Raw genomic sequence first — 25,694 nt, forward strand, 5'->3', positions numbered from 1 at the left:
GGAGCCAATCAGGAGCCGGGGCTGCCCAGCTCTGCCCGCCTCGTCGGCGAGGCGGGCGCTGGCGGTGGGGGCTGCCGGGGCGCCGGGGGCGGCAGGGCGGCGCGGCGGGCACCGGGCGCGGGCACAGCTGCGGGCACTAGCGACGCCGGTGCCGCCGCCGCTGCCGCCACTGCCACCGGGCGGATCCACGCTTCAGCCGGAGCTTCTTTCGTCGCTTTACTTTCGCGGCCCGGAGCAGGGACATTATGCCGAAGAGAAAGGTAAGGCGCCCCGGGCGTGTGATGGGTCCTGCCTCCGCGTCTCCCCCGGGCAGAGCCGGTGGGTGAGCTGCGCGCTGGGGGCCGGGGACGCCCGCTGCTCCGCCGCCGCTGTGCCGTGCCGTAGCTCGCGGATTGCTCCCTCACACGGGTATTTTGCTGCCTGTTGCAAGCCCCCTCCACCCCTCCCAGCACTGCCGCCCCCTGTTTACTTTCCCACTGCCGCGCGGGGCTGCATCGCCCCCGTCCCCGGGGGGTGAAGGCGCGATCACAACTCCAGGCCCCCCTCCTCTCCCTCCGCCACTGGGGAGAAGCGCTGCAGCAGCTGCGGCTTCGCCCCTGGCCCCCGGCGGGCGGAGTTTCCTGCTTGCAAACTCCGCGGAGGGGGGAGCGGCGGGGAAGGGGCAGCCCCCACCCTGGGGCGGCTGGATTTTGCTGCGTCCACCTCTCGCTGTGCCCGGGTGGTGGCTCCGAGGGTAGAAGGGAGGAGGGGAGAGGCAAGCCATGTTTAAAACAAACTACACCCTTCTCCTCGCCTCCCGCGGCAGACCCGTATGTACCAACTCCGGCGCCCAACCGGGCAGGGCCCCCGGGGGCGGGGAGGCGCCTCCTGAGGGGGCGCGCGCGGCCCCCGCCGCCTCCCCGCCGGGCCGGGAGCCCAACGACGAGGGTGAAGGGCCATGGCCGGTGTCTCCCTGTCGCCGTCCGTTTTCCGCTCTGCGGGCATCTCAGGGCGGACAGCCGCCTCGGGAGGGAGCTGCGGGGGGGGGGGCGGTTGTGAGACCGAAGGGACAGGAGAAACTTAGGCGGCGGCCCTTCGGCAGCCGGGCTCGCTGTGGTGGGGTTTGGTGGCTTTTCTGTCACTCTCTTCGCTGCGCGGCGTCGTGGCCGCGGGCAGCGGTTGCGGTCTGGCAGAAGGCAGGCTGAGGGCGGGTGGCGGCAGCTGGCCCCCTTCCTGGCGAGCGGCGGAGGGGCGAGCGCCCGGCCCTCGGGGTGCGCACCCGCGGGAGGCCCCGCTGGAGGTGATCCTCGTCAGGAACTCGCCGCCTTGCCTTCTGCAGGCGCCGGGTGAGGACAGCAAGGGGCTTGGCACTGATACACGCAGTGCCAAAAAATCATAGCTGCGGTCATTTAATTGTAACTAGGTCAACCAAAGCAAAGCAGTTTGTGTTTTGGGGGATTTCCCAAATGTCACCTGTGACCTCCTAATACACCCTAATTCAGCACTTTAATAAAAGTTATGATGGCTTCCAGGGAGCTCTGTTCAGCTGTTGTCCTTTTGTTATTCTTCATGAGAGGTGTCAAAGTGTCAAATTGTCGAGTACACTGCTGAATTATTTAATTCATTGTTAAGAACGTGATTCTAGTCCTGAAAATGGATACAGCTCTGGGGCTGACTGTGTTTATTGGGACAGTTGGGCTTGGAGTTATGGAATGCTTTTCCTCTTGCTCTTCTGTCATTGCACCCTCATGTAGGCCTCAGGTAGTGTTTCTGCTGTTTTAGCACCGTTGCTTATCATCACAGAAAAGTTGAAAATCAGCATGTGCCCATTGGACTGTCCACAACTTCTGAAACTTCCAATCCTGTTTCCTTTGCCCTTTTGCGTTCTTATGCTATGGATAACATTTCAGGCTGGCCTGCGTAAGAGGGGGTAGAATTAAAGTCACTCTTGTAGGTTTTTTGTGGTCTGTTGTGAAATGTTTAACAAGAGAAATGATCTTGGAGTAGTAAGTCCACACAAATGAGTCTTCTTTCTAGAAAGATTATAAAAAGGTAATAAAAACATTGCATATGGGATCAGAGCAATGGAAGTGAATTTTAATGGTACAATTTTAATTTCCTTAGCATTGTACAGGTAAATGTTTAAATTAAAAAGATTATACATGAAGTATGGGTTTTGGGTAACATTGGTTCCAGGAAACGTGTGTTATTAATGGCTTTGCTTTTTGAGAAAAAGTGAAATTGCCCCAAGTATTCTACAGTAGTCAATTTTTGCTCCAGAAAAACATCCACAGGGTGAGAAGATAATCATGCAGTGATAGCTGAATGATTACACCAGTCAGCTTCCACATGGAGACAAAACCATCACATGCAGTGCCTAGTCAGTTCTTCTGTTAAAATTTCTAACTTATATAAACCCTTCTAACACTTAAAGTTTTATAAGGAAATAAACTTCAAAAGTCAAAATGAGAAATCTTGACAGTTATGGAGGTAAATAAATAAATCAAATAAATAAATCATATTCCAGAAAGGGCACAAATCCGCCTGTACCTGTTTTTATGGATGCCTTGGTTATCTAAACTGACTGGTCCTTTCTGTTCGATTTTCTTTTCATGTCTGATTTTTCTTTTTTTTTTTCATCTCCATGTAAGCAAAAGTCAGTTGCTGAGTCCCTGGCCTTATTATTAGTAATATGAACAAAAAAATATAGGGCTGTCTCCCCATGTCTAGAGGGCTGCAGCCCCAGGTATTGGGATGTTGCTACTCATTCCTTGAGGGTTGTGGGGAAAAGGAAAAACTTCATGTGTGTTGAGATGGTGTTAAATACTGTGCTAAAACAAAAAGGTATTGAACTCTGGACTCCTGTCAGATTACTGCATCCTTTATCTGTTGTAATAATATGTTGTGTGAATGTGGCCTTTCACAAGAAGAATGGCATGACAGTGTGGGATAAACCAGAATGCTTGTTGTGGTATTGATAGCAATGAAATGAATTGAGGTGTTTTGTTTTGTCGCTTGCTCAAATTAACTCTTGGGTCATGTTGGAAAACACCTTGACCTTGAAACGGCCCAAACAAAACTGTCTCCATGTCAGCCATAAAAGGATGAAGGTCCATTCCATACCTGATGGTGAGGAGGATCGTGGTACGGTCACAGACACCTGTCTTTATAAGCATACATACATCAGCTTTAATGTGGTCATCATCAAGATGAATGGTACTTAGCCCTTTAAGTAGAATGTGCATCATCTCTGAGGGACCTTAACGGATTGAGTGGTAATTTGTTCAGTACTGGTTGGGGAGCCTCTTAGTTGGGGTTGCACTCCAAAATGACCCAACTTGTTCATTAATCTGATGCTGTGAAACACAGCCTACACCTGACACATTGTTCTGAAAACACTTGGAGTTGAATCAGATGTGAGGACTAAATGTAACTTTTCCAAGTTTTGTTGTTTTAATATCTTTAAATATTGCTGTTGCTTCAGAGCAAATAAAAATATGGTTCAATTAGCCATTTCTGTAGGCTATTCAACACTTCTTTGTAATCAGGAATGTTAGTTTCTGCAATACAGTTGATGCTGTGAAAATGTAATGGAGAACATCTGTGGCAGGTTCCTGTTCTGTTATGCAAATTCATTTTCTTTAAAGTCTGAGTTAGTTATAGTTACTACAGAAAAACAAACCCTCTAAGTATTTTGTTCGGAATGCTGCTTCTGTAGTGGAAGTTAGAAGGTGCAGTATTTCAGAGTTGTCCTATCATGGTGCATTTAGTTACATGATCACATGCTAGATTTTTTTCGTGGGACTCTTACCTGATTGGCAAAACAACTAGTAAGGTCAATCAGTGTGTTTTCTAGTCCTTGGAGTTAAACACATATCCTTACATTTACAAACCTAGAGCTGTTAAATTCTACTTTTCCTTTTTTTTCTTGACCTGAACTCAATTCTCTTTGTGAAATTCTTCTACATGTTTGAGTTGCATTTCTGAAGTGTTATGAATACTCAAAGATAAATGTTGTTCCTCATTCACTGATGGAGGGGTAAAAAATCTGGACAGACATCTTAAGCTGAGAATCCAAGATGAAGGAACCATTCCAACAACTTGGCCATTTACTTCTGTGCCCCGTTTCCCTATCAAGCACCTTCTGCACTCAAGTGGTGCATTTGTTGTTACTTCTCCAAATCTGCTGTCTTGCTTTGTGGTGCGTACGTAGAGGAACTTGCAGTAGTGACCAGTTCTCTAAAATTTTGTTGGAGCAACTTGTATGTGATCAAATACCAATTAACTAATGAAGCTGAGGGTTCTGCAGATGACAGTTCTGTTTGCTGTGGCTCTGAATGTTCGCTGTTGCTCTTTGGTCTGTAGAATGAGGTGTAGATCTTGTGCAAAGAGTAGCAGGTGAGTTTGCGTTCATGGTGCAGGAGTATGAAGTACACTGAAGTGCTGTTCAGCTGCATTTCATGTCCATTTCCATGTTTTAATACTTAAGCTGTGTATCAGTCTGTGTCAGTTCAACGTACCACATGTAACGTAGTGGTTATCTTCATTTTGAAGCTACTTGGCAGGAGAGCAGTTCCAGTGATGTTGTGAGGACACTCGCCTTCTTAACAACTTGTTTCATTACTAGGGTTGGAAGCTCTTTGTGGCAGAGGCATACTTCAGTTTTGCCCAGAACACAACTAACTGCACACATTGGTAGCAGTGGGATGCAGAAATAGGAGAGGTTCCGTATTTTATTTCATCATCTGGAGGTGATTAGTAGGGTAAAGGGGCTCAGTACAAGATCCATATGTGTTGGCTGCTGCCCTCTCCCCACTCCCGTTTTGTTCCACTTCTCCTTCTAGACTTTTGCTTGAACTCCCCATGTTTCATGCTGCTTACTGCTTCCTCCTTTCTCCTTGTGCAACATGAAGACTAAGAGCAGAAGTCAGAGCTATGAAAAGGTAGATCTTTTTCCACTTTTCCTATTAGATCAATCCTAGACCACTTAGTTACTACTGGAAAACAGGGTAGGCAACAGCCAAAGATAGCCTTCTTTGCATCTGCATTGCTGAGGTACCCCTGAATTTGACAGACTCCTGCCTAACCTACCAGCAGAGCCTTCATGTGGGCTTCTACCTTCAACATCCTATGCAGGGACAGGTAAAACGATTGCTTTGTAAACATGCACTTAACTTTCAAGCACAACAAAGAGGTGCCTGAGCAACTTAAAAGATTGCAGAAGTCTGCTACAAGAGAAGAGGAAGTTTTCTCACCGATTTTAGAAATTGTACCACTTGTAATGAATTTGTAACTATTAAGAATTTTAAACCTCGACGTATTTAAAGCAATTGCAAACTGCTTAGGTGGCCTACACCAAGTATCTGTTGTGACCAGACTGACTCAGAGGATCTACATCTTTCACAGAAAGATTAAGTAGAGAAGATCACAGATTTTTATCTGTGCGTGGTACACTTGGATGTAATACAGTGTAGCAGTATTGAGTGGCACAAAGGAAAATCATTCTTGGGAAATGTTGCTATGCCATGTTGCATTAAATGATACTTACAGGGCTGTTAAATTACATGCAGAAATATTCGTCCATGTTTTATATTGAAGATAGTCATAGCTAAAACTATGTCATTATCTCTAACCTGAAGTCTGCTTTTTAGGGTTATGGAGATGAAAAGTTCATTGACCAAGGATTTATAGATCTAAAATATTTCTGATTGCTTTATATGAGTCTGTAAAAAATTTGACCCATTCATTAGCAATTTGTGACAGTGTATATAAATTTTTGTCTTAGACCATACTGAAATATAGTTAGACTTCATTAATGGACAACTCTCAGTGAATTGCCAATTAAAAATCATCCTTAGTGGTCCTTGGGTGAATTAAAGCGTGGTACCTGATGAGGTGTAGCCAGTAGTACAATCTACTCTGTAAGTCATCACCTCTGAGTTCATAACTAACCAGGTGTAGGTAATCTTTTTATATACAATAGTTCAACACAGCAAGGGTGGTAATATTGTGTTGTATTCTAGAGTATCAGTATTGTTAAGTTTGAAAAATAAAGAAGTCCTGTGTGTAAATGGGATGTAGCAGGTATAAGCTATCTAGTTTAAGGCTCCTTTTCTTCTGTGTTACTTGAAAAACTTCTCTTTCTGTGCTGTTTTATACCCAAGCAATAGCTGTGAATAGGCCTGGTATGGTCCAAGGTGTATTGTAGTTTGAGAGAAACTATATGAAGTTGAATTTTGCTTGACATGATTGCTATATTGTATTTTGTGCAAAGAGTAAGTAAACCAGAAATTCTTCTTGGAAATTAGCACTTTGTAGGATCGTAATGGCCACCATCTATTTTCTGTTCTTTAGCTGCACTCTATTCCAGCCAAAACCAGCACACACAATGTTTTATCCCATGGCCCAGTAGCCAAAAAGGTGTTTTCATCTGCTGGACTTATATTTTAGGCCATGATCCTCTTAACAGTTGCTTACTTAACAAGTTTGGACATGCTTTTGATTATTTTTTTCTTTATTTAAATCCTGGATCATTTTACTGTTCCAATTTAGACATGTTGCACAGTGACGCAATGATTTTGTGGTAACCTGTTAGAAGGGGGTAGGCTGGGAATGGACAATTGGCTGTATGCAGAAGTAAGATGCTTTTATACCAGTTTTGTTGGCAAAATTGGCAGTGTGAGACTCACAGTTTGGACAATAGTCAAACAGATATTTCAAGATGGCGTGTACAGGCCAAAAGAAGCAATTCCAGATACTCATTCCTGTTCTTACTCTGATTTAGTCTGTGGGAGATTGTGCGTGTTTGAGGTAGTTTTTGGCCAGATATGTCTGCTGATCTAGTTTCCTATATCTTGGCACAAAGACTTAAGCTGGTTTATGGGCGGGAATGATTAGATGAGGAAGGGCAGAACTCTTAGCAGCAGTCAGGCATTTATCAGCCTTAGCCAGACCTTCTTTGGTTGTCCTTAACTTAGGGAGAAATTAATTAGAATAATCGGAACAACTTAGTGGTCAGTAAGATTGAGTCCTTGGACTCTTGGGGAGGGAGGAGTCCTTGTATTTTTGTTTTTTTTTCCCCCTTTGCCGTCTTTGGAAATTGCCAATTTTCAGTTAATTACACCTGCAACTTGGAGATACAGCTCCTGTCTTCCTGCAGTAAACAGTGGGTGTACTTGGGAACAGTGAAAGCTGCAAATACAAAATGCTGTGTTCCCTGAGACTGTTGGGATTGGTCTGCAGAAAACAAAAAATTGTGTATGTTCTCATCAACATGGGCTTTGTTGGGACTGTTGGGTGGTTTTGCTTTTGCCACCTAGCTTTCTCTGTTGTCCTAATGCTACCTGAGTGTGGTAGTAGTAGACAGTGCTTCTATAGTTGGCAATCAGCTGTCTAATGACATTTTTACCTCTGCAGTGTTCCATTTCTCTCAAGTAGAGCTGAGGAGAGGTGTTGGTGCTGTGTTTGTAGTATGAAAACATCCTGCATCATTTCTTCCTTATCCTACCTGCACCCTCCTGGAGACATTTTATTTTTCTTTTCTCTTGAAACTGTTTTTAGGTTTCTATGAAGCCCTCTATTCTGGCTGTTGTAGTAGAGCAATACTGCTGTTAACCACAGCTGAAATTATTACCGGGCTGTAAAAGGTCAGTGTACCTAAGGCATTGTATCAGTTTGTGCCTTTGGTACCTACCTCGTAGTTGTGGACCTACTGTCACCGTCTCAGAGGTCTGACGTCCTGTAGCACCAGTTAGTTGAAACAACAGAAAGGTTCCTTTCTAGATTATTGTGGTTTTATCACAGTTATGTCCTCTAGGAGGGGAAGAATTGTACGCCCTTTTTCAGTCATTCAGAATATCATGTTCATTGTCAGAGGTGGCTATTCTCAGGAATTGATTGTTACTGAAAATGGTTGCTGAATCTTTAAGTAGATATTTTTCTTTATTACTGTTTTTTTTTTTCAGATGCACTTTGTGCTGGCTTTGCTTTGCAGATCTGATCAGTTCAATTTAGATGCAGATTTTGGAGCCTCATCTTTAAGATTTTAAAAACTGCCTGTGTATGTTGACTTAGATGAGTTAATCAGCTTTGAAAGGTCAAAGAAATGATGTTATTAGGGATTGGATTTCATCCATCATGTTCTTTGAATCTGTGTTTTTTATTTTATGGTGGCAGTAAAATGATTAAGCAAATATTGGGACAAGAATTTACTTACTACCTAGCTGAATTCTTACGTTTGGTATAAGAGGAAACCAAGCAATTTCAAATGCGCTGTGCTCACTGCTCCCATGGCTGATCTGTATTTTTCAAAATACAGCTGATTACTTTACTTGCTGAAAAAGGAACTGTTTACTTTTAAATTACAATGCTGGGGGGTGTGTGTGTGTGTGTGTGTTGGAGATTGTGGGTTTTGTTTTTTTTTTTGTTGTTTTCTTTGTTGTTTTAATCAGAGCCTCTAGAAATTGCTCGTACTTCTTCACTCTGCTATAGGTAGAAGATGTCACATTAAAAAATCTGACTACAGGGAAAACAAACTTGGAAGGAAAAATAAAAACCAAACCATTTGTGAGACTTACAAAATATCCCAACAAATACAAATGAATTTTAAATTATGTTGGTCAATCTTTGACCTTTTTTTTCAGTGGGAATACCAAAACCTCAAATCTACAGTGAAGGAATTTCCTCTTCTGGAAAAGCATTTATTTTCCCTGGTTTTGAATATCTAGAAGTACTCAAGGCCTGACTGGGTTTCTGGCTTGCCTGGAATTGCTCACAGAAGCTACCTCTTAAGAATTAAGGAATATAATAAAATGCATTTCCTAAACCTAATGATTTTGCTTAGAACAAGAATGTTTGTTTTTTTATTTTCTTATATATTCTTTGAAAATGCAGTGCATATCAACCAGTCACTCTTTGGCTTGAATCTCTTACCAAGAATGGAGACTTTTCCCTGATGTTTTTTCCCCCTAATTGTATATTAATACCAGGGGATATTTATGGTCTTCATTATATTTAAGATTTTAAGTACCACTTGTCTTTTCAGAGGTTTATGATCTTGACATTCTCCCCAAAAGAATTAGAAAATTAAATATTCTACTCTTAATAGATGTAAGGTGGAGGGATTTAAATCTAAAAATGACATATTGTGTAATACTTCATTGTAATAGTTCTCAACAAAAAGATTAAAATATACTCAAAGAATAAAAAGCAGGACTTTTTGTTTGGGTTTTTCTAATGGATTTTTTTTTTAAGAGAGCAAGACAGGTATCACTTTGGTTGGGTATTTAAAGAATCCATCCCTAACAAGATTTATTATGTACTTCACTTGTAGTTTTGTCAGAATTACTTGGTTTTTTTTATTTGGTGGCATACAAGTTTTTTTCCTTGTCCAGGATCAGGCTCTAGGTAGAAAAAAGAAATGAACAGGTGTAGTAGGAAGAATACCTGATTTCTTAAAGCATTTATTAGAGTAAATTAACTTTACTTGTAAAGTTCTTGGCTTGGCAGTGAGCGCTGTTTTATCCGCTGAAAACAGATGAAAGAACTAGCTATAAACAAAGGTTAATGGTAAGATGCTGAAGGAGATAAATGTGGAAACAGTGGTTAGAAGGGTGTTGTAGGAGTTGGCTGATGTTAAATTAGTCAGTATGTAGTCTTCATTAATCTAAACCCAGAAATAAACAGCATTTTAATTACATTTATGAACAGGCACAAAGTTCAGAAGTGCTCTGAAGACAAATAATTAGAAATTCTAGCATGCATAAGGAAACAATTTATTGTATTAAATTTAGTCTAATGTAGAGTCCTACTCAAAGGGAAATGAGGGCAGAAAAAAAAAATAGAAAAATGGTGCAGTAAACCTGGAAAAAGCTTAGGATTTGATATGTGTTCTCTTCTTGCACTGTGGTTTTGTTGCGAGCTTGTATTTTGGTGACGGAAGTTGTTGTAGGAATGACCAAAGCATTACATCGTGGAAATGGCAGCTAGAACAGTGAGCCAGGAAAGTATCTACTGGCAAATCCCATTGCAGGCATCGTATTGAGATGTGGCTGGAACAGAACAGCTTGCAAGGAAGGGAGGAGAGTGCTCAAGTGTTAGGACAGTTAAGGCTTTCTGCCTTTCTAACTTGATAAGCTGGTAGTTAGGATGAAATTGGCATCTGATTTTTCATTTGTTCTTTTGTTTGGGTGTTTTGGTTGCTTTTTTTGTAATTAATGTGGGTATGAAAAGACTAATTTCTGTCCCATCAGAGCCAGGGTGTTGAGTTTCAGCTGGTAATAAGATCCTTCAGAGAATGAGTGGTCTATTTAATTTTATAAGCAACCTTCTGTGCTGACTGTTACTTCTTGCATAGTTGTATTCTCATTCTTCATGCTTTTAAATGTACTCCTTTATAATAGTACAATCCATTCATTTAAGCACAAAATATTTATCCAGAAGCCAGTCACTGCAAGTTTAAATGTACCTTTGGATCTCTTGAACAGGGAGGTGCTTTCACTACTTTGTTATGGTACTCTCATTACATCCTGCTTATATTGCAGGGGGTTGATTAGAAGACTTGAAGCTTTTAGTTTCTTTCGTGGTGCATCTCTACCAGGTAAACCCAGCCTTAAGGACAATTTAAAAAGGAAATTTGCCTGTGTATACTATTAAATGCTTCCTTAAAACATTTACCTAGTTTTCTATTTTCAGTTTAACAGCTCTGTAATGGTGTTGGCATTGCAGATACTGCAGTGTTGTCCTGGTGCAGGGAAGCACTAGTTCTTCTATGTACTTCGCAGCTGGTGAAATGCTGGAACTGTGTATACAAACAAGCTTAATTTTGATATTGCTTTGATAATTTTTTTAATGTTCTCTATACTGTATTCATGTTCCTTTGTTTTGTTCTGTCTTCTCAAATTAATTTTTGTAGGTTGTCCTTTAAAAGGGGTGTGAAAAAAGCAAATAATAAAAAAAAGAGTTGATTGCTGGTAGGGAATCTGGCATGCAACCTTCCAGGTTAATCTTGTGGTATAAAAGTTATGCAGCTCTGACAGATCTTACAAAGCTTAGCTACAGCTTAATTTACAATCTTATTGCTAACATGTAATGCTAATTGAGTTATGACACAATGTGTGGTCATCTGAACCTAAAACTTGCTATTAGTTTAAATGTGAAAAGCATATTTAGAGTTAGCCAGTCAGCTGCTTTCCTTCTGTGTACCTCTGTGATTGGAGAATTAAAAATAAATCACCATAATCTGTGTCCTTGTTTGCCTTTTTTTTTTGTCTGTCTTGTCTCTTGTAGGTATCCATACACTAAGGCACAAAGGGTCTATAGGGTAGTACACGCATGTGACAGAGTATAGCTGAAGAATTACTGAGGTTGGAGAAGAGACCTTGTCAAGCAGTTCAGCGCTTGCAGTGGTCTTTGATTTTGCGGCACAAAACTTGCAGTTTATATAGTACTGCTCCTGACTAGTTTACAATGTGAGGCACAGTATCCAGGGTGTGTTTAAATGTAAGTGGGCTGTCATGTGAAATATGGTGAGCCACAGCATTACACCAAGGAAAACGTGGCAAGGGGGTGGGTTGCTTAGTATGTTTGGTTGCTTTGAAATCAGAGATCCTTCAGTAGTTTGTCACCAGGACAAAAGATGGGGGAAGGATTCCTGTGGAAGAGTTAGAGACAAGTACTTTAAGGTTTTGGTGGTATCTACATTAAAGTCCTGTGACTTCCAGACGCTAGTGCAGACAGTCGCTGCTTGTGGCATGCCACCTTCTGTGGGAACTATGCTTGGCACAAATCCATTTGTGTACGAATCTGTCTGGTCCCTAGAGAGAGGTAAAAGGTACTGCAGAAACTAGCATGAAGATCCAGATCAGCTGGGATTCACTGGGATGTCTAAGCAGGATCGCAGACAGGAAAGGAAGTTTCTCTTCCTCTTTTAACAAATATACTCTAACCATATCTGACATATTTTTTTGATGTGTCTATTGGCTTAAAGTGTCCCAAGCTGCTTGCAACTGCCCTGTGCCACTTCATTCTTGTCTGTTGTACTGGCTCAATTGTTTGTGCAGCTGTGCAGTAAAATGGTTCTGCTGGAGCGGGGAAGACTATATATTTATAATTTGTATATATATTTATAAATTTGTTTAAGCAGCAGACTGTTTTTCAGCTGGATCAATTACCTTATTCATGACATGGCCTTCCACGCAGCTCTGCCAGCATGTGGGGAGCCAAGGCCCTGGGAGGATGAGCACAGCCTCCAAACACCTGGACTTGTAGTGGTTGCAGAGAAGAGGAAGCTGGTCTGAAATGGAAATGAGAGCATGTCAGAACCCCTTGCTGCTTATTCACACTTCTGAGATTATTACTGTGCATGTCCCTTCACAGAGGAAAGTTATGTGGCCTTTGGAATTGCTCTTGGATTTTCTAACCTGGGAGGGAATGCTGGGCTAATTAGCTAACTCAATTGAAGTATGTTGTGTAATGTATCGTAGTATACAGTGGTTGTGGTTGCATTAAGAGTATTTTAATATATTTCCCCCCCTGTGGTTAGCCTCATGAACATTTAAAATCTGTTGTCAAACAATTACATTGGCATCTCAAATCAGGCTGCCCTGTCCGTCATGTAGGAGACTTGGTTTTTACTAGTTCTAAAGAGAGTGGGGTAAATTACTGCATGTTAACCGTGCAGTACTGAAGGGTGAATATTTGCACCTGGGCAATTACTGCAGGGCTATCGGCATGTGGCAGTGCCATCTTGTGATGATTTAGCCCTGTTTCAAAGCTCCTGAAAGGGAAGCAGGTTTAAAAAGCCTGATTGTGGAGTGTCAGCTTCATTTAGTTTCTGGTGGTGTTTTTTAGCCTGGCTTCCAATGGAAATGAATCATGCCATCTTTCTGTCCCTACCCCTGAAAAAATTGGGCCTCGCCGTCACTGTGAAAAAAAAGATTATAAAATTGGAGAGACCTTCCTTATGAATAGGTGCTCAGGTCAGGAAAGATGCCATTCGAGTTCCCCCCTCCCCAGGGAAAGGGTGCAGTGCAAGTTTATTAGACTTGAGAAAATTCATGTGAAACAGGTGTTATAAATTCATGGGCTACAGAAAAGCTATCTCCAGAACCTGCACCATATCATGAGCTGAAGAGGGAAGCTGTAGGAAACAAGACTTCGTTATTGAAGAGGGAAGCTGTAGGAAACAAGACTTCGTTATTGACAGGCATCATGGAACTATTTAGTTTTGTTGTACAAACTACGGCTTTTGATGCTCCCTGCATCGTAGCGTCAAGCTGTAGCGACTCTTAAGTAACTGAAAGGCTTTTAGGAATGCAAACCTGAAACGATCCTGTAGGTGGCTGGTGAGGCTGCAGTAGCATAGGGAACAGCCAGGCTCCATTTTGGATGCCTGACTGTTGCTATTCTGAGTTGCTCTGTGCTGCGCAGTGCTGCTTAACTGCCTGCTGTTTTCTAGCTACTTCGATGATTTTTAAACCAGCTGCTGTCGTGGCATGCTTCCTTTCTGTCAGGAGAGCACACAGTAACAAAGCCATGTTTTATTCTCTGGTGGGGGGTGTCCTTCTCTAAGTATGTTAGAGTCCAGTGCCAGGAGAAGGCAGTGGTCAACTGCTGCACACTAGCCGTTTTTTTTATTCTGCTCCAAACCATAACTGTGTAACAGACATTCCATATCAAGATCTGTGGGTGAGGTTTGGGTTAGGGTTGCAATGGAAAGGCAAAGGGAAAGATAGCTAGCCTGCTCCTTTACTGATTGAAAAACAAAACAGCAAGCAAATTGTCTTCTCTGCTGCCTGCTAAATGCCTTTTTGAAACACATGCCGTTGCTGTAGTTCTCCTCTAACTGCTGCTGCTCGCTGTTTTTCCATGAATCGTTTGCTCTTAGGTGAGAACCCAGTCATTTGCAAAACATGAAGTAATATATCTTGAGTTGTGTAAAAAAAACAAAACCAAAAATCCCCAAATAACCCCAACAAGCAAACCCCCAAAAACAACAGCTCACAAACTTGATTTTACACACACATACCTGTGGTTTAACTAACATTTCTGTAGTACCTCTGAAAAGCTATCTTTGAAATAGTAGGGTTGATACTTTGTTCTTGAGAAGAAATATGTTTGTCCCTAGCTTTCCTGTCGGTGTCTTGGTGTTTTACTGATTTTTGCTGTTCTGATGGAGGAGATGAGATGAAGGAAAGATACCATTAAAGCTTTCAGCTGAGTGAACCTGAGGCGCAAATTGAGTAAATGAGGTAAAAAAAATCACTTATTTCAGTAATGCTGTGCTTTTTTGGTTCATCATATCTCATTACTACTTAGGTTCATGTTTGGGAAGAAACATGTTAAATTTCTCAGAGATTTCAAAAGCCCTATAGAACAAACCTCAGATTTCCAGTTCATACTTTTGTGCTGCCGACTGCTGATGAGATGTAACTCCCACTGGAACCTGCAGATGCTTTAGTTAATTGGCAAGAGGGACCACTGAGGGATGATCTGTGATATGATATGATATATGATATGATATGATATGTATGTACCTGGTGATGATCAGTCCTTGTGTTCTTGTTGGAAAATCTAGAATTACTCTGGTACAGTGTTTCTTGTAAATACTAATGTAAATTTGCCAGACTTCAAGTTACTGAAATGTATGAAAAGAAGACTTAACCATAATCTTCTTGTTGCATGGTTGCTTGTAAGTCTGTAATAAAACCACTGACTTAATATTTTCTTTCAGTCTCCAGAGGGTGCTGAAGGCAAGGATGCAGCAAAAGTAACTAAACAAGAGGCAAGTATTCTTTATTATTTTATTTTTTTAAATGCATTTTGGCATGTAGTTGTTTAAGTGGAGATCTGCAGTCTTGCCCCACTGTTTTCAGAGGGAATAATGACAGTAAACCACATTTGTAACTTATCTAGCATAAATTGCTTTTGGTATACTGAGATTCATGCAGGTTATTAATGCATAAAATAAATTTAAGAAACACTTAGGGCTTTAATAGACAAACTCTGCTGGATCCTGTGACAACAGTGTAAGGTGTTACTGCCTGCAACTGTTGCTCTATCTCTAGCAGGTTGGCAGAAGAAGGTTAATGCGCACACCTAAGCCCGTCTGCTTCAAAACTATTCTTAGCTTAAGTGACTGGTGGAAGGGTGTCTTGAATTAAGATACCAGGCTCTAAACTGGAGCAGCTGACACGTTTGTGTGTTTTATTTGTCTGAATTTATTTTAAGGGCACAGTAACTTATGTTACAGAAGGGAAGGATACCGCTAGTGATACCTTGACCTCTGCAGTAAAGTTTGGTAGTTTGTCACAGCTCTTAATACGAATTTAAAAAACAGGTAGGGAATTATGAGGATTTCATTTTCTTAGGCTGTTATCTTTTGTGCCAGATGAAGTTAAATCAGAACCTTTGAAAGAATAGGTGAATATTCAAATGGATTAATAATTAATTACTCTTCTTCTAAATCTTTGAGCATATTTAAACAGGAAAAAGTAGTTTAATGAAGTTTTACACTTCCTGAATTGAGAAGTTGGTTGTTGCTCAGTCTGGCAGAGAAAGATGGTACAGTGGAAATGTCAAAATATTTCAAACAATAGTAAAGTTTTCAATAAGCTCCAGGAAAAAAAAACAGAGTAAAAAGGAGGTCTAAGAGGAATAGATTCTGATATCTCAGTGTCTTCCTATGGAACTTTCTAGAAGACAAATCAGTTTCTTTTCCATAAAATATGAAAAGGCTGACTAAATCATAGTAAAGTTATAATCTCCTTTGCTCTGAATGAATGTTTTTTTCTGCCCAACTTTAAGAGCCAGAAAAATTCCTTCTCGTAAAAATTTGAGATCTGATTGCTAGCGTAAGGAAGAAAGACCAAGAATCTTACAGAAATAGGCTCTCTGGAGAGGGCCTGCTGAATGAAGTACCAGAGCTCTTAGTCTTCATTTCAAGGTGAGGTGCTACTGGGGGAGGGAGGGAAACCCGACAACAAAGTAAGATAGTCTCAGTAGATACACCTATAGCTCTTAGTGTGTGAATGAGGAAAATAGTTGTAGGATTAGATTAGAAACTGGGAGCTCTTGGAATAGATAGAATATAAACGGAAAGCGTGGCTTCAGTCTGAACAAAATCAGACCTCTGTGGATGGCACTGAGGAGATTTTTGAATTATTTTGAACTAAACATCTGAGGGGAGACCGGCATGTTCTTGAGAGTGCCTAGGGTGAAGTCAGAGCTCCCTGTTGTCGTGGAGAGCAGAGGCAAGCACAGAAGCCATAGAAGTCTGCATCTGAAAATGTAAAGAGCAGCCTTGAGAAATAGAGTGATGTTTAATTCGCATCTATGAAAACAGGCAGTTGAGCCAAAATACAAAAGCTGCAAATCTAAGTCTGGGCAATTCAGAATGTCTGGCTTTAAATGAGGACATTGATAAAATGAGTAACTCAGAAATTTGTGGGGCCGCTGTGACACCAAAGCACAAATTACACAGGGTTGAGAGCTAAGTTGCATTAGTGGTAGAATGGCTTTCTATTATGCGTCTTTAATATTTCTCTAGATTAACTGTATTAATAACTACAGCAGAATCCTTTATGGATTGCCAAGCCATGTATAAATGAGAAGTATGGAGTGTAGAAATTGTGCCAGATGTCATCTGACCACAGTAATTAAAATGGCAGTGGGATGTTAAGGGAGATCAGAGGGGCTCCAAGGACATTGTTAATGGACATTCTGGTTCCCTTTCAGACATTTCGTAAAAGGGATAGGATTGCTTTAGAAAGACAAAGAAGTTAGAACTGTACCTGCCTCCTCTCTGGAGGAACAAATCATAGAACCAGTAAAAAAAATAATCAGCTGTATGTGGTTCTACGTAGTATGGAGGAGCTAGTTAAAAAGACAGTTGTTGGAGAACTATTCTGTAATTGTGGCCATAATAGATTCAGGTTCATCATCCTTGCAAGAATGTAAGTCCAGATAAACTCTGCTGTGGTCAGGTGTGATATCAAGAAAGGGATTTAAAAAAAATAAATAAAGCCTATTAAAAGGAGAAGCAAAAAAGTTTAATGGTTTCAGGTGGCAGAGAGGCTCTGTGGTATGCCCTGCTAAAGGCTTGCAGAAAAGCATACAGTTTTTCAAAAGCCCCCACTACCCTTCTGCCCCCTCCCCCAGCAACCAAACAGAAAAACCCAGAATGACTTAACAGCAAAATTGGGGAAATGTATTGGCTTTGAAAGGTGTTGTTGTGTTGATGGAAAATAATGAGAAAAGGAGCAAACCCTACAGCACTGTGAATGTGAAGCTGAAAAACAGTAAAGAAACTCCTGCTGTGGAAAATTCTTAGGGAGGTTCTCACAGCAGAGCCATTTCTCATGGGTGTAGAGTCTGGAGGACGTTCTTTAGTGGAGTGTGAGCGAGAACCAGACAGTATTCCCCAGCATTTGCCAAACTGCTTGCTTTGGCCTCAGCACCAGAGTAACTGAAGGTGATGAAATGCTCCCAGGACTTTACATAAGGGATTCTGGAAAATAAAGCCTGGAGTAGTAGCTTGCAAAAGTAGGGGAGGGTTTGTTTGTTTTGTTGTTTGTTTGTGGGGTTTTTTGGTTGGTTGGGTGGGGTTTTTTAAGTGTATATGGATAAATGTGTAATGAGGGAGTTGACAGATTTTGCAGAGAAGTCATTTTTCAGGCATTTTATTTCTTTGTAGAAGTCAACAGGTCTGAGGATGGCAGCATACCAATTGAGTTTACTTGCATGAAAGAACACTTTTTGATGAGGCTCCCAAAACGGGTTCTTAAAGAAGCTGAACTAGCATGGATTAAATGGATGATCTTCCTAGGAACTGGTAACAAATACACATGTGAGAAAAGAGTGGAGAAGTAGCTAATTTTTATAACGGAGGAGACTTACCAGTGGAATATTGGACAGATTTGTGTTTGGGCTTGTGCTGCTGAATATGTTCATTAGTGATCTAGGAGAAGAGGGACAGAAGTTTCCTCTGCAGTTTGCTCCTCTCTTTCTGACTACCCTGATAAAAAAATCATCAGGGTAGTCAGAAGCCAGAGATAGAGAAGGCTGTTACATCACTGATAACTAAGTGATAAAACGTCAATTGAAACTGATTATGGAGAAATGCAAATGAATACACAGGGGGAGTGATGGTCACCAAATTGGCTGTTCATCAGGGGAGAGATTGTGGAATCAGTGGTTACTAGAAGACATTGGTTCTTCTAAACAAAAGGTAACTAGAATATAGGGAAAAATACTAGAGGACAGAGTGTGAATTAATCAGTGTATCACAAGATTAGTGTGTTGTGTTCCCAGATGTGGGATTAGTAAATGTTCTCCTGACCCTTCCTTATAAGGGTCGTGATAGAATTGAAAGGATACTAAGTATATTGGGACAAAGGATGCAGAGCAAGTTGGGGGAGGGAAAGGGAGAGGACCCAAAACAAACCAAAGCAAAGAGAAAACCACCAGAAACCGAAATGGAAACAAACAAACAAATAAACAAAAAAGCCCAAAGAAAACAAACCACCCAGATTTTCTAGGATTCTTGACTGTCTTGATTTTTCATCTAACAGAGGCGTGATAAAATCATCAGTAACACAGAGCAAGGCAGTTAGGAAATTATTACTCATGAAACTGAAAACAAGAGGAACCTTGTAAAAGGTGAGAAGTTTAAAGGAAAGACAACAGAGGGGGGAAGGTTTTCCTTTTTCTCTTTTCCGCACAGTGCATAATCCTATTAATGGAACTCGCTGCCACAGGATGTTCTGGAAACTGAAAGTATAAATGGGTTCACTAGGTTATTAGACAAATTTATGGAGAAAATGACCCTCAGGGACTAATAAACACATGATGTGGATGTAATACCCAGGTTGGAAAGTTCACAGCTTTAGATTGCCAGAAGCTAGCGCAGTAGGGAAGTGTGCAGCGTTGTTCTGTGTCTGCTCCATTTCATAGCTTTTCCGTAGAAGTTTCCTAGTGGGCCAGTGTCAAACTAACTGTTGGGGCGAGCTGCTAGTTTCTGGGTTAGTACAGTTGCTTGAAGGGGGACAAAAGGACATCAAAATGTGACTTTTGCTGACCTGACTGTACTTCCCTCCTTAGATAACACAAAATACTTACACACTCTGAATCAGAATTAAAATCATTTAGCCGCTGTGCATTTCTAAAGAACTGGGGGTTTATGCTGCCTTTCTTACGGCAATACAGGCCTTCTATGAAACCAGTCATGGAACAAGAACAGTTTGGGAATGTGGGAGAGAATGAACATATTATCCTCTAAAACAAATAGTTGTTAACAAAATATTCTAGTGCCCAAATGCACTGGAACCAGTTAAGAAAACAGTTTTGTAAAAGAAGGTACCTTGAGCTGGGAGTTCTTTGATTACCTGACCAAGTGAAATGCTTTATTTAACCTCCTGTAGAATAATGCCAGGCCTCAGCATTATTTTACAGCATAAATATTTGATAGCTGAAAATATCTTCAGGTGTTTTTTATAAGACTTCTATTTTAATGAATGCAGGTCTGAGCTATTCACTGCTTTCCACTAAGAATACTTAAGTGGCTTCAATGAATACAAATTACTGCATTCTTCAGATATTAACAGCAGCTTTTTCATGTTGCAAGATGTGTGGAGCCATGTTTTCTTAGCTCAATTTAAATGCGTAATATGTAATTAAGAAGATACATTTGATTCACCTTTTAAGATGTGTTACATTGGATATTTGTCCCAGTTGAGTTGTCCATTTATTTTGGCAGGTTTGTGATGCAGACCAAACTTTAACTGCTTGATAACCATGCTTTGTGACTGGATCATGTGTTCATCTGTTCATCTGTTTTAATGAATACAGAAATACCGTGAACAAACTAATGAGCTTACAACTATTTCTAAGACTTCAGTAATAAATTTATGGAAAAGAACAGATAAATAAAATTGAATAAGGAAGTGTGTTGAAGTGATAAAGAAAGGTGGGAGAAATCAGAGTATCTTTTTTCTTTCCTTTTCAGAATTGGTTAAATAGAAGAAATAATTTCTCCCCCTTGCCCTGCATCTGTCTTTGTGCAGCTGGACTCTCAGATTGAGTGTGTGGGGAACTGAGGAAGTGGAAGGACTTACCTTCATGTTTTGAAATTTTAGCACTCTGATGTCCTCTACGGAAGGATGTTAACTTCATTCTCTTGTTAATCAGATGGCATTTTTTGCCTGCTATTACAAGTAGCATCTGCTAGGTTATAGAAACATCATTCTGAGTCTTTATGAGAAAGGATCGGTGTCCTGTGCGATAGTCAAGCTTGGAGCAGGAAGGGACTTGGAAAATGGGGAGGTATTAAACCATATGGAGATTTAGATGTTATAATATCTGAACAGCTTTTACTGCTGATTTTCACATGACTCTCTCCGTAAAATTTTGTTCAAGGTGAGGAGAAAATGAATTGTGTTTGTCAATAGAGTTGTATTTTGGTAGGGGCGTATTTTATGCTGCCACTGTGAAATGACTGGTATTATATTGCTTTGGATACTGTTTGCTGTAAGCCTATAAAAATGTTTTCTCCTTTTTTTTTCTTTTTCTGTAGCCCACAAGACGATCAGCAAGATTGTCAGCTGTAAGTATGTATAACACCTCCTGGTATATACTTTTCTAGGCACATATGGTTTCTCAGACCAAACAGGTTTGTTATATTTGGCTTGATTCACTTTTTATACTTGCTGAGGGATATTAAAGAACTCTAGAGCTGAAGTTAACTGTGCTTTCTTGGTTTCAGTTTTTCAGGTTTCAGCTTGTTCTGACAAAAGATGCATTTCCCCACCTGACCGCAACGCTGTTATGTGCAGTATTGACCTCGTATTATTTTGCAGGCTGATGTTAGTTGTGGAAAAGCAACTACTTCTCCAGGAAGGAGAAGGAGCAGTCCTTCAAGGACCATTTGATGCCCACTGCTAGTATTTGGTTTTAGTTCCTCTTTGTTAGAACATACCTGATTTTATTATTTTTAACAGTAACTGCTTATCTCCATGTTTACTCTTAGAGTGACCCCAAATTGCTTTGCTGGATGGATGAGTGAGCTCATAAGAATGGGTGTGTACAGTGATGAGGTTCCTTTGTGCATTAAGGTTTCTGAGTCTGTTTCTAGATGCAGACTAATGAGCAGGAAGTCAGGGAAGGTGTGTGGTGGGGGAGGCTGGGGTGTGGAGGTGGTTAGCTGGCTTTTGATAATATGTCTAACACATTGTGCAACTAAAAATGTTTTATAGAAACCTGCTCCGCCAAAACCTGAACCCAAACCAAGGAAAACCACCAAGGTAAATACTTTCCTTTTTGATGCCATCATTGTAGCCAATGGTAAACAAGTGTGCTCCTGCTTTGCTCTGCAAACATTTCAGTTCAGAGCGTTTTTGTGAGGCATTGGCTCCCCTGCCCTCCCCGCAGCTCCCTGTTGCCCCCACCCCCCAGGAAAAGAAACAGATCATTCTTTTCTTTCTGTTCCACCCCTTCCTGGCCTCATTACTGGCCCAAACAAAATGTCTTGCCTGTTTGATATGCAGACCATGTTAGTTTGTAGTGAGTTCCATAGTTTAAGAAGAACCTTTACCTTTCCTACACCTTTCCTGGGATGTACAGGTTTGGTGAGTAAGCTGTCCCTGAGGCCTACCAATTTCTGCAGTGGGATTTGGGATTATTCAGTGCCATCCTGTTTCCTTGTCTTGAGGGGCAGTACTTCATTTCACAGTGAGAAACTCTTATCTGTTCTTGAAGCCTGGCCGTTGCTGAGAATGCACAATTATAATTAAAGGTGAAATTAAATGTATTTAAATTGAATGGTTTGTTTTTTCTAGGCCAGTTACAGTCAAATTGAAATCTTATTAGTGTCTGAAATACCTTTTCAGGATTCCTGCATACAGATCATGTACTTCAGAAACTGTAGGTTTATTTGTGCCCAAGGGGAATGTTAAATAAGAGCAATTGTTTTGTCAAGAAAAAAAAAAAAAAAAAGCTGGAAACTGAATCTAACACTCCTCACACTTAAATTTTTTAAATCCTTTTATTGGTATTTCAGTGTGGCAAGTATCAGGATACAGAGTCTGCATGTGAAAGCAAAACTCTGTGACTTCAAGCACTTTATGATTTATGAAATTAAATTACTCATAAAGTCTTGCTGAGTCCATCTTGCTCCCTTTTAAAAGGGGTATTAATAAAGAAGGGAATATGGGAGCTTCTGTAACTTCATGTATGCATTGTAAAATGAGCTCTGTGTTAAGGAGTCAGCCTAAACTGCATGAAAGGCATTTGAAGCTCAATTCAGGTGATTCAAATCCATTACAACGTTATCCTTGGTAGCTTTTTTATACAGTAATCTGTTGGGGTTGTTTTTCCAAACTAACTGAATTTAAGGAGTAAATTTTGAGGAGTATATTCATCTCCGCCTCCTAAACAGAAATCAGAAAGTGTGTACTTTGAACCTGCTTGTAAACAACCAGACCTGGGCATGGATTTGAGATAATTTTTGTTGTTAAAAGTTTGCAAATTATGGGTTTTCTAAGTCAGTTCGTTAGTTTATTGTTTTGTAGGTGAAGAGTCAGGACTCTCATCACCAATAAACTTCTCAGTTAAGCATCATAGCTGCTGTGTAATTTTGAAGGGTGAAAGGAGTCATTCAGGCTGCTCTGGGATTAGGATTACTGGCACTCCCTGTTTACTGCCCCACTCCTGTATGGGGATCACTGGGGAGAGGTGGTTAATGAAAGGAGGCTGGCCTTAATATCCCTGTTCACAGCTACTATTTCCATTTTGAATAGAGAATTTGGAGCAAATGATCACGTAGAAGATCTCTACAGTGTTTACCAAAGCTACTTTAAATACTAATGTAAAATTTTCAATTAAATAACGTCTATGTCCCGTGGTACTTAAAATTCGTAACATATGTCTCTACTAGCGTTAGATCACAAATATAAATATGTACATAGAGAAGCATAAAAAAAAAAGGCAGACTTCAACATACAAATCATTTAAGAGCAGATCTCCAAATGAAACTGTAGCTGTTAAAATAGCCTCTTTTGATAAATTCTCTGCTTTGTGTTGCTGCAGATGGAATTGTATCAGTGTTTGCCTCCCTGGTGTGTTGGTTGGTTCTTTCACTGACACAGAATGAACATCACAGATGTTATCAAACTAACGAAAGAACAGCCAACAAAAATGCTTAATTTTTTAAATCTAATTTAATATTTCATGCTAAAATGTAGTGCTGTTACACCAAGTGTGGTGTTTGTGCTTGGCTGAATAAGCTTTCAATATACTGTAATTGTATTTGTTCATGCAGATATATTGTATATACTTCCCTGTAATACAGCTCAGCTCTACCAAAATGGTCTGAGGAGTTTTTGTATCCCAATAAAGAAGCAGACACCAGCATTTTCCAGAAATTTTGAGAGTCTCTGTATAACTTCTTTTGATATACATTTTCCAGGTAGTCTTTGACTGGTTTTCTGTTTCAGTCCAGCATATGCAGCTTGCCAAGATTTGCTTTTTTAGTTCATATGAAGGTGGTTTTTTTTTCCTAAAGATGTAGGGTGCTGGCTACTCATACAATGTCTATGCCCGTGTTTTTAATCTCCTGTCAGAAGGAACCTGGAACAAAGGCCAGCAAAGGTGCTAAAGGGAAGAAGGATGAAAAGCAAGAAGCTGCAAAGGAAGGTACTACACCATCTGAAAATGGTGAAAATAAAGCTGAAGAGGTACTTTACACACATACCTCCTGCTGATTGAATCAGTGTTTTTTGATTCAGCCTTTCAGACATTGATAGCATGTTCATAATGTTTCTTTTTATTGCCCATAATGTTATTGCAGATTCGCATCTCTCGCTCAACTGTTAGTGTTTGAACATCCAGAGGTGCCCTACCCAGCACACTGTCAGTAAAAGGGCAGATTGAAACAGTGAAAGTTGAGGGTACGGTAGAGCATTCAGCATGTGTGCAGTGCATAGGAACAGATAGTAGTGTGGTGCTTTTCAGTATGAACAGTGGAAGCTGACAGGTAAGGCTTGTATTGCTCTTGAAAAGGTGGGACCAATAATTCAAGAAAAGTGTGTGAATGTACCTGTTCTGATTGTGTAAATGTGAGGTGGACATAGGTTTGAAACTGAGATGTTGCAAATAAGAAATGGAAGGAGCAAGGGTAGTTCGGGTATTTAGGCGTGCAATGGGCAGTTCACTATAGTAATTCGGTTCTTTCTTTCTTCTCTACAGGCTCAGAAAACTGAATCTGTAGGTGACAAGGATGAATGAAATATCATGAAAATTTTGGGTTGATTTTATGTACCTCTTGGACAACTTTTAAAAAATATTTTTATCAAGTATTTTGTAAATGCTAATTTTTTTAGGACTATGATAGTTGACATATTAAACTGTATATGAACATTTCCCTTCTCATAACAGTGCTTTTAGAAATTCCCATTGTTGCCAAGTAATATAAATATCAACTTAATATTGCAAGGTATGTGTAAAATTGGATCAGCATTCCATACACTTGCTTTAAGAAATTAAGTCTTGTGCATATGGTGATGTTTTTACTGTGCGTATTTGAATTTTTCATGCAGTTTTTCTAGAGCAATAATCAGTGGTGCTTTTGTACTTAGGGTTTATGTGATTTTAATGAAACATGGATAGATGTGGCCACCTGCTGACTATCTTGGGTTCTTTTAATGGATTAAAATAAAAGGTCTTCTTGCCTGCAAAACTACAGCCTCCTAATGTTTTCTCTACATCTGAGGAATGCGTTACTCATATTTCAGCTGTTACAAGGAAGACGAAAGGATTTGGCAACAGTTGTTTTGCATGCAGTCTGTTTGCTTTTATGCTGATGTCTGATATGAGAAATACCCACACAGGAGTAGCAGGCTGGGATTTTCAGTGGCCCACAACTTAAGGGACTTATAGATAACATTCTTCATAGATACATTCTTCAGATACACTGTCACAGGGTGAGTAGAATTGTCATATTCTATCAGGTTATTGTGTCCACAATGAGCTATCAATACAGAATGAATTGCTTGATTGATAGAGACATACAGTAACATAAAAGTAGCTTTGTTTCTCCCCTGCTCTCTCTTCATTAACTTGCATTGTATTCTGTAGAAACCTTTCTATCTGCAGCCTCAAATTTAATATAAATAGCAATTGCTGTTCTGCTTCAGCTGAGGACAGTTGTTAATACATTGAAATTGCTGTTAAACAGCGCTATATCTTTGGTACTTAGTAGAAACAGAGCAATGAAAGTTATTTTTGAGGTGATTGTAGTTATATGGTAGATTAGCTAATGATTTTTCAGTGTCCATGTTTCAACTCTGCAGCTCATTCTAAGCGCCTATTATGATTTTTCTCCTTCTCTCTTCTCTAGGGGCCCTGGTATTTCTATTGTTACTCCTGGGATGGGAGGGGTGAGAGAAAAGATGTTCCTCAATAGCATTGATCTGTATTGCTCAAGTGTTGGCCGTCATGTCTGAGGATACCTTTTGCTTGTTAAAGTCAATAAATAAATGACTGTTGCCTGACCTAGTGTTCTATTTATTCTTTGGAAAAAATCTCCAGTTGCCTTTTTAATTAAAACAGAAGAGAAGCCAAGCCTCTCTATACTTAAAAATTGAAGATCGATTACTAAAACTATATATGCTGACTAGAATAGTAGTTAAGACATGCACTGAGATAAACCCCACTTCTGGTCTTGT

General features: G+C 40.4%; 1 protein-coding gene across 1 annotated transcript; it reads left to right on the forward strand.

The window, feature by feature from the left end:
• The first annotated feature begins 74 nt into the window (after nucleotides 1-74).
• On the forward strand, nucleotides 75-24,210 carry HMGN3 (high mobility group nucleosomal binding domain 3). Its single transcript, XM_061460428.1, is given in 6 exon segments — nucleotides 75-260; nucleotides 14,711-14,761; nucleotides 20,549-20,578; nucleotides 21,228-21,275; nucleotides 23,592-23,705; nucleotides 23,819-24,210. Coding segments are annotated over 6 exon segments (441 nt in total). The 5' UTR covers nucleotides 75-245; the 3' UTR covers nucleotides 24,002-24,210.
• The last annotated feature ends 1,484 nt before the right edge of the window (nucleotides 24,211-25,694 follow it).

This window comes from Pezoporus flaviventris, unplaced genomic scaffold, assembly GCF_033815535.1.
Source record: "Pezoporus flaviventris isolate CSIRO_AGI_PZ_B2104156 unplaced genomic scaffold, CSIRO_AGI_Pfla_v1 ptg000031l, whole genome shotgun sequence".
Lineage (NCBI taxonomy): Eukaryota > Metazoa > Chordata > Aves > Psittaciformes > Psittacidae > Pezoporus > Pezoporus flaviventris.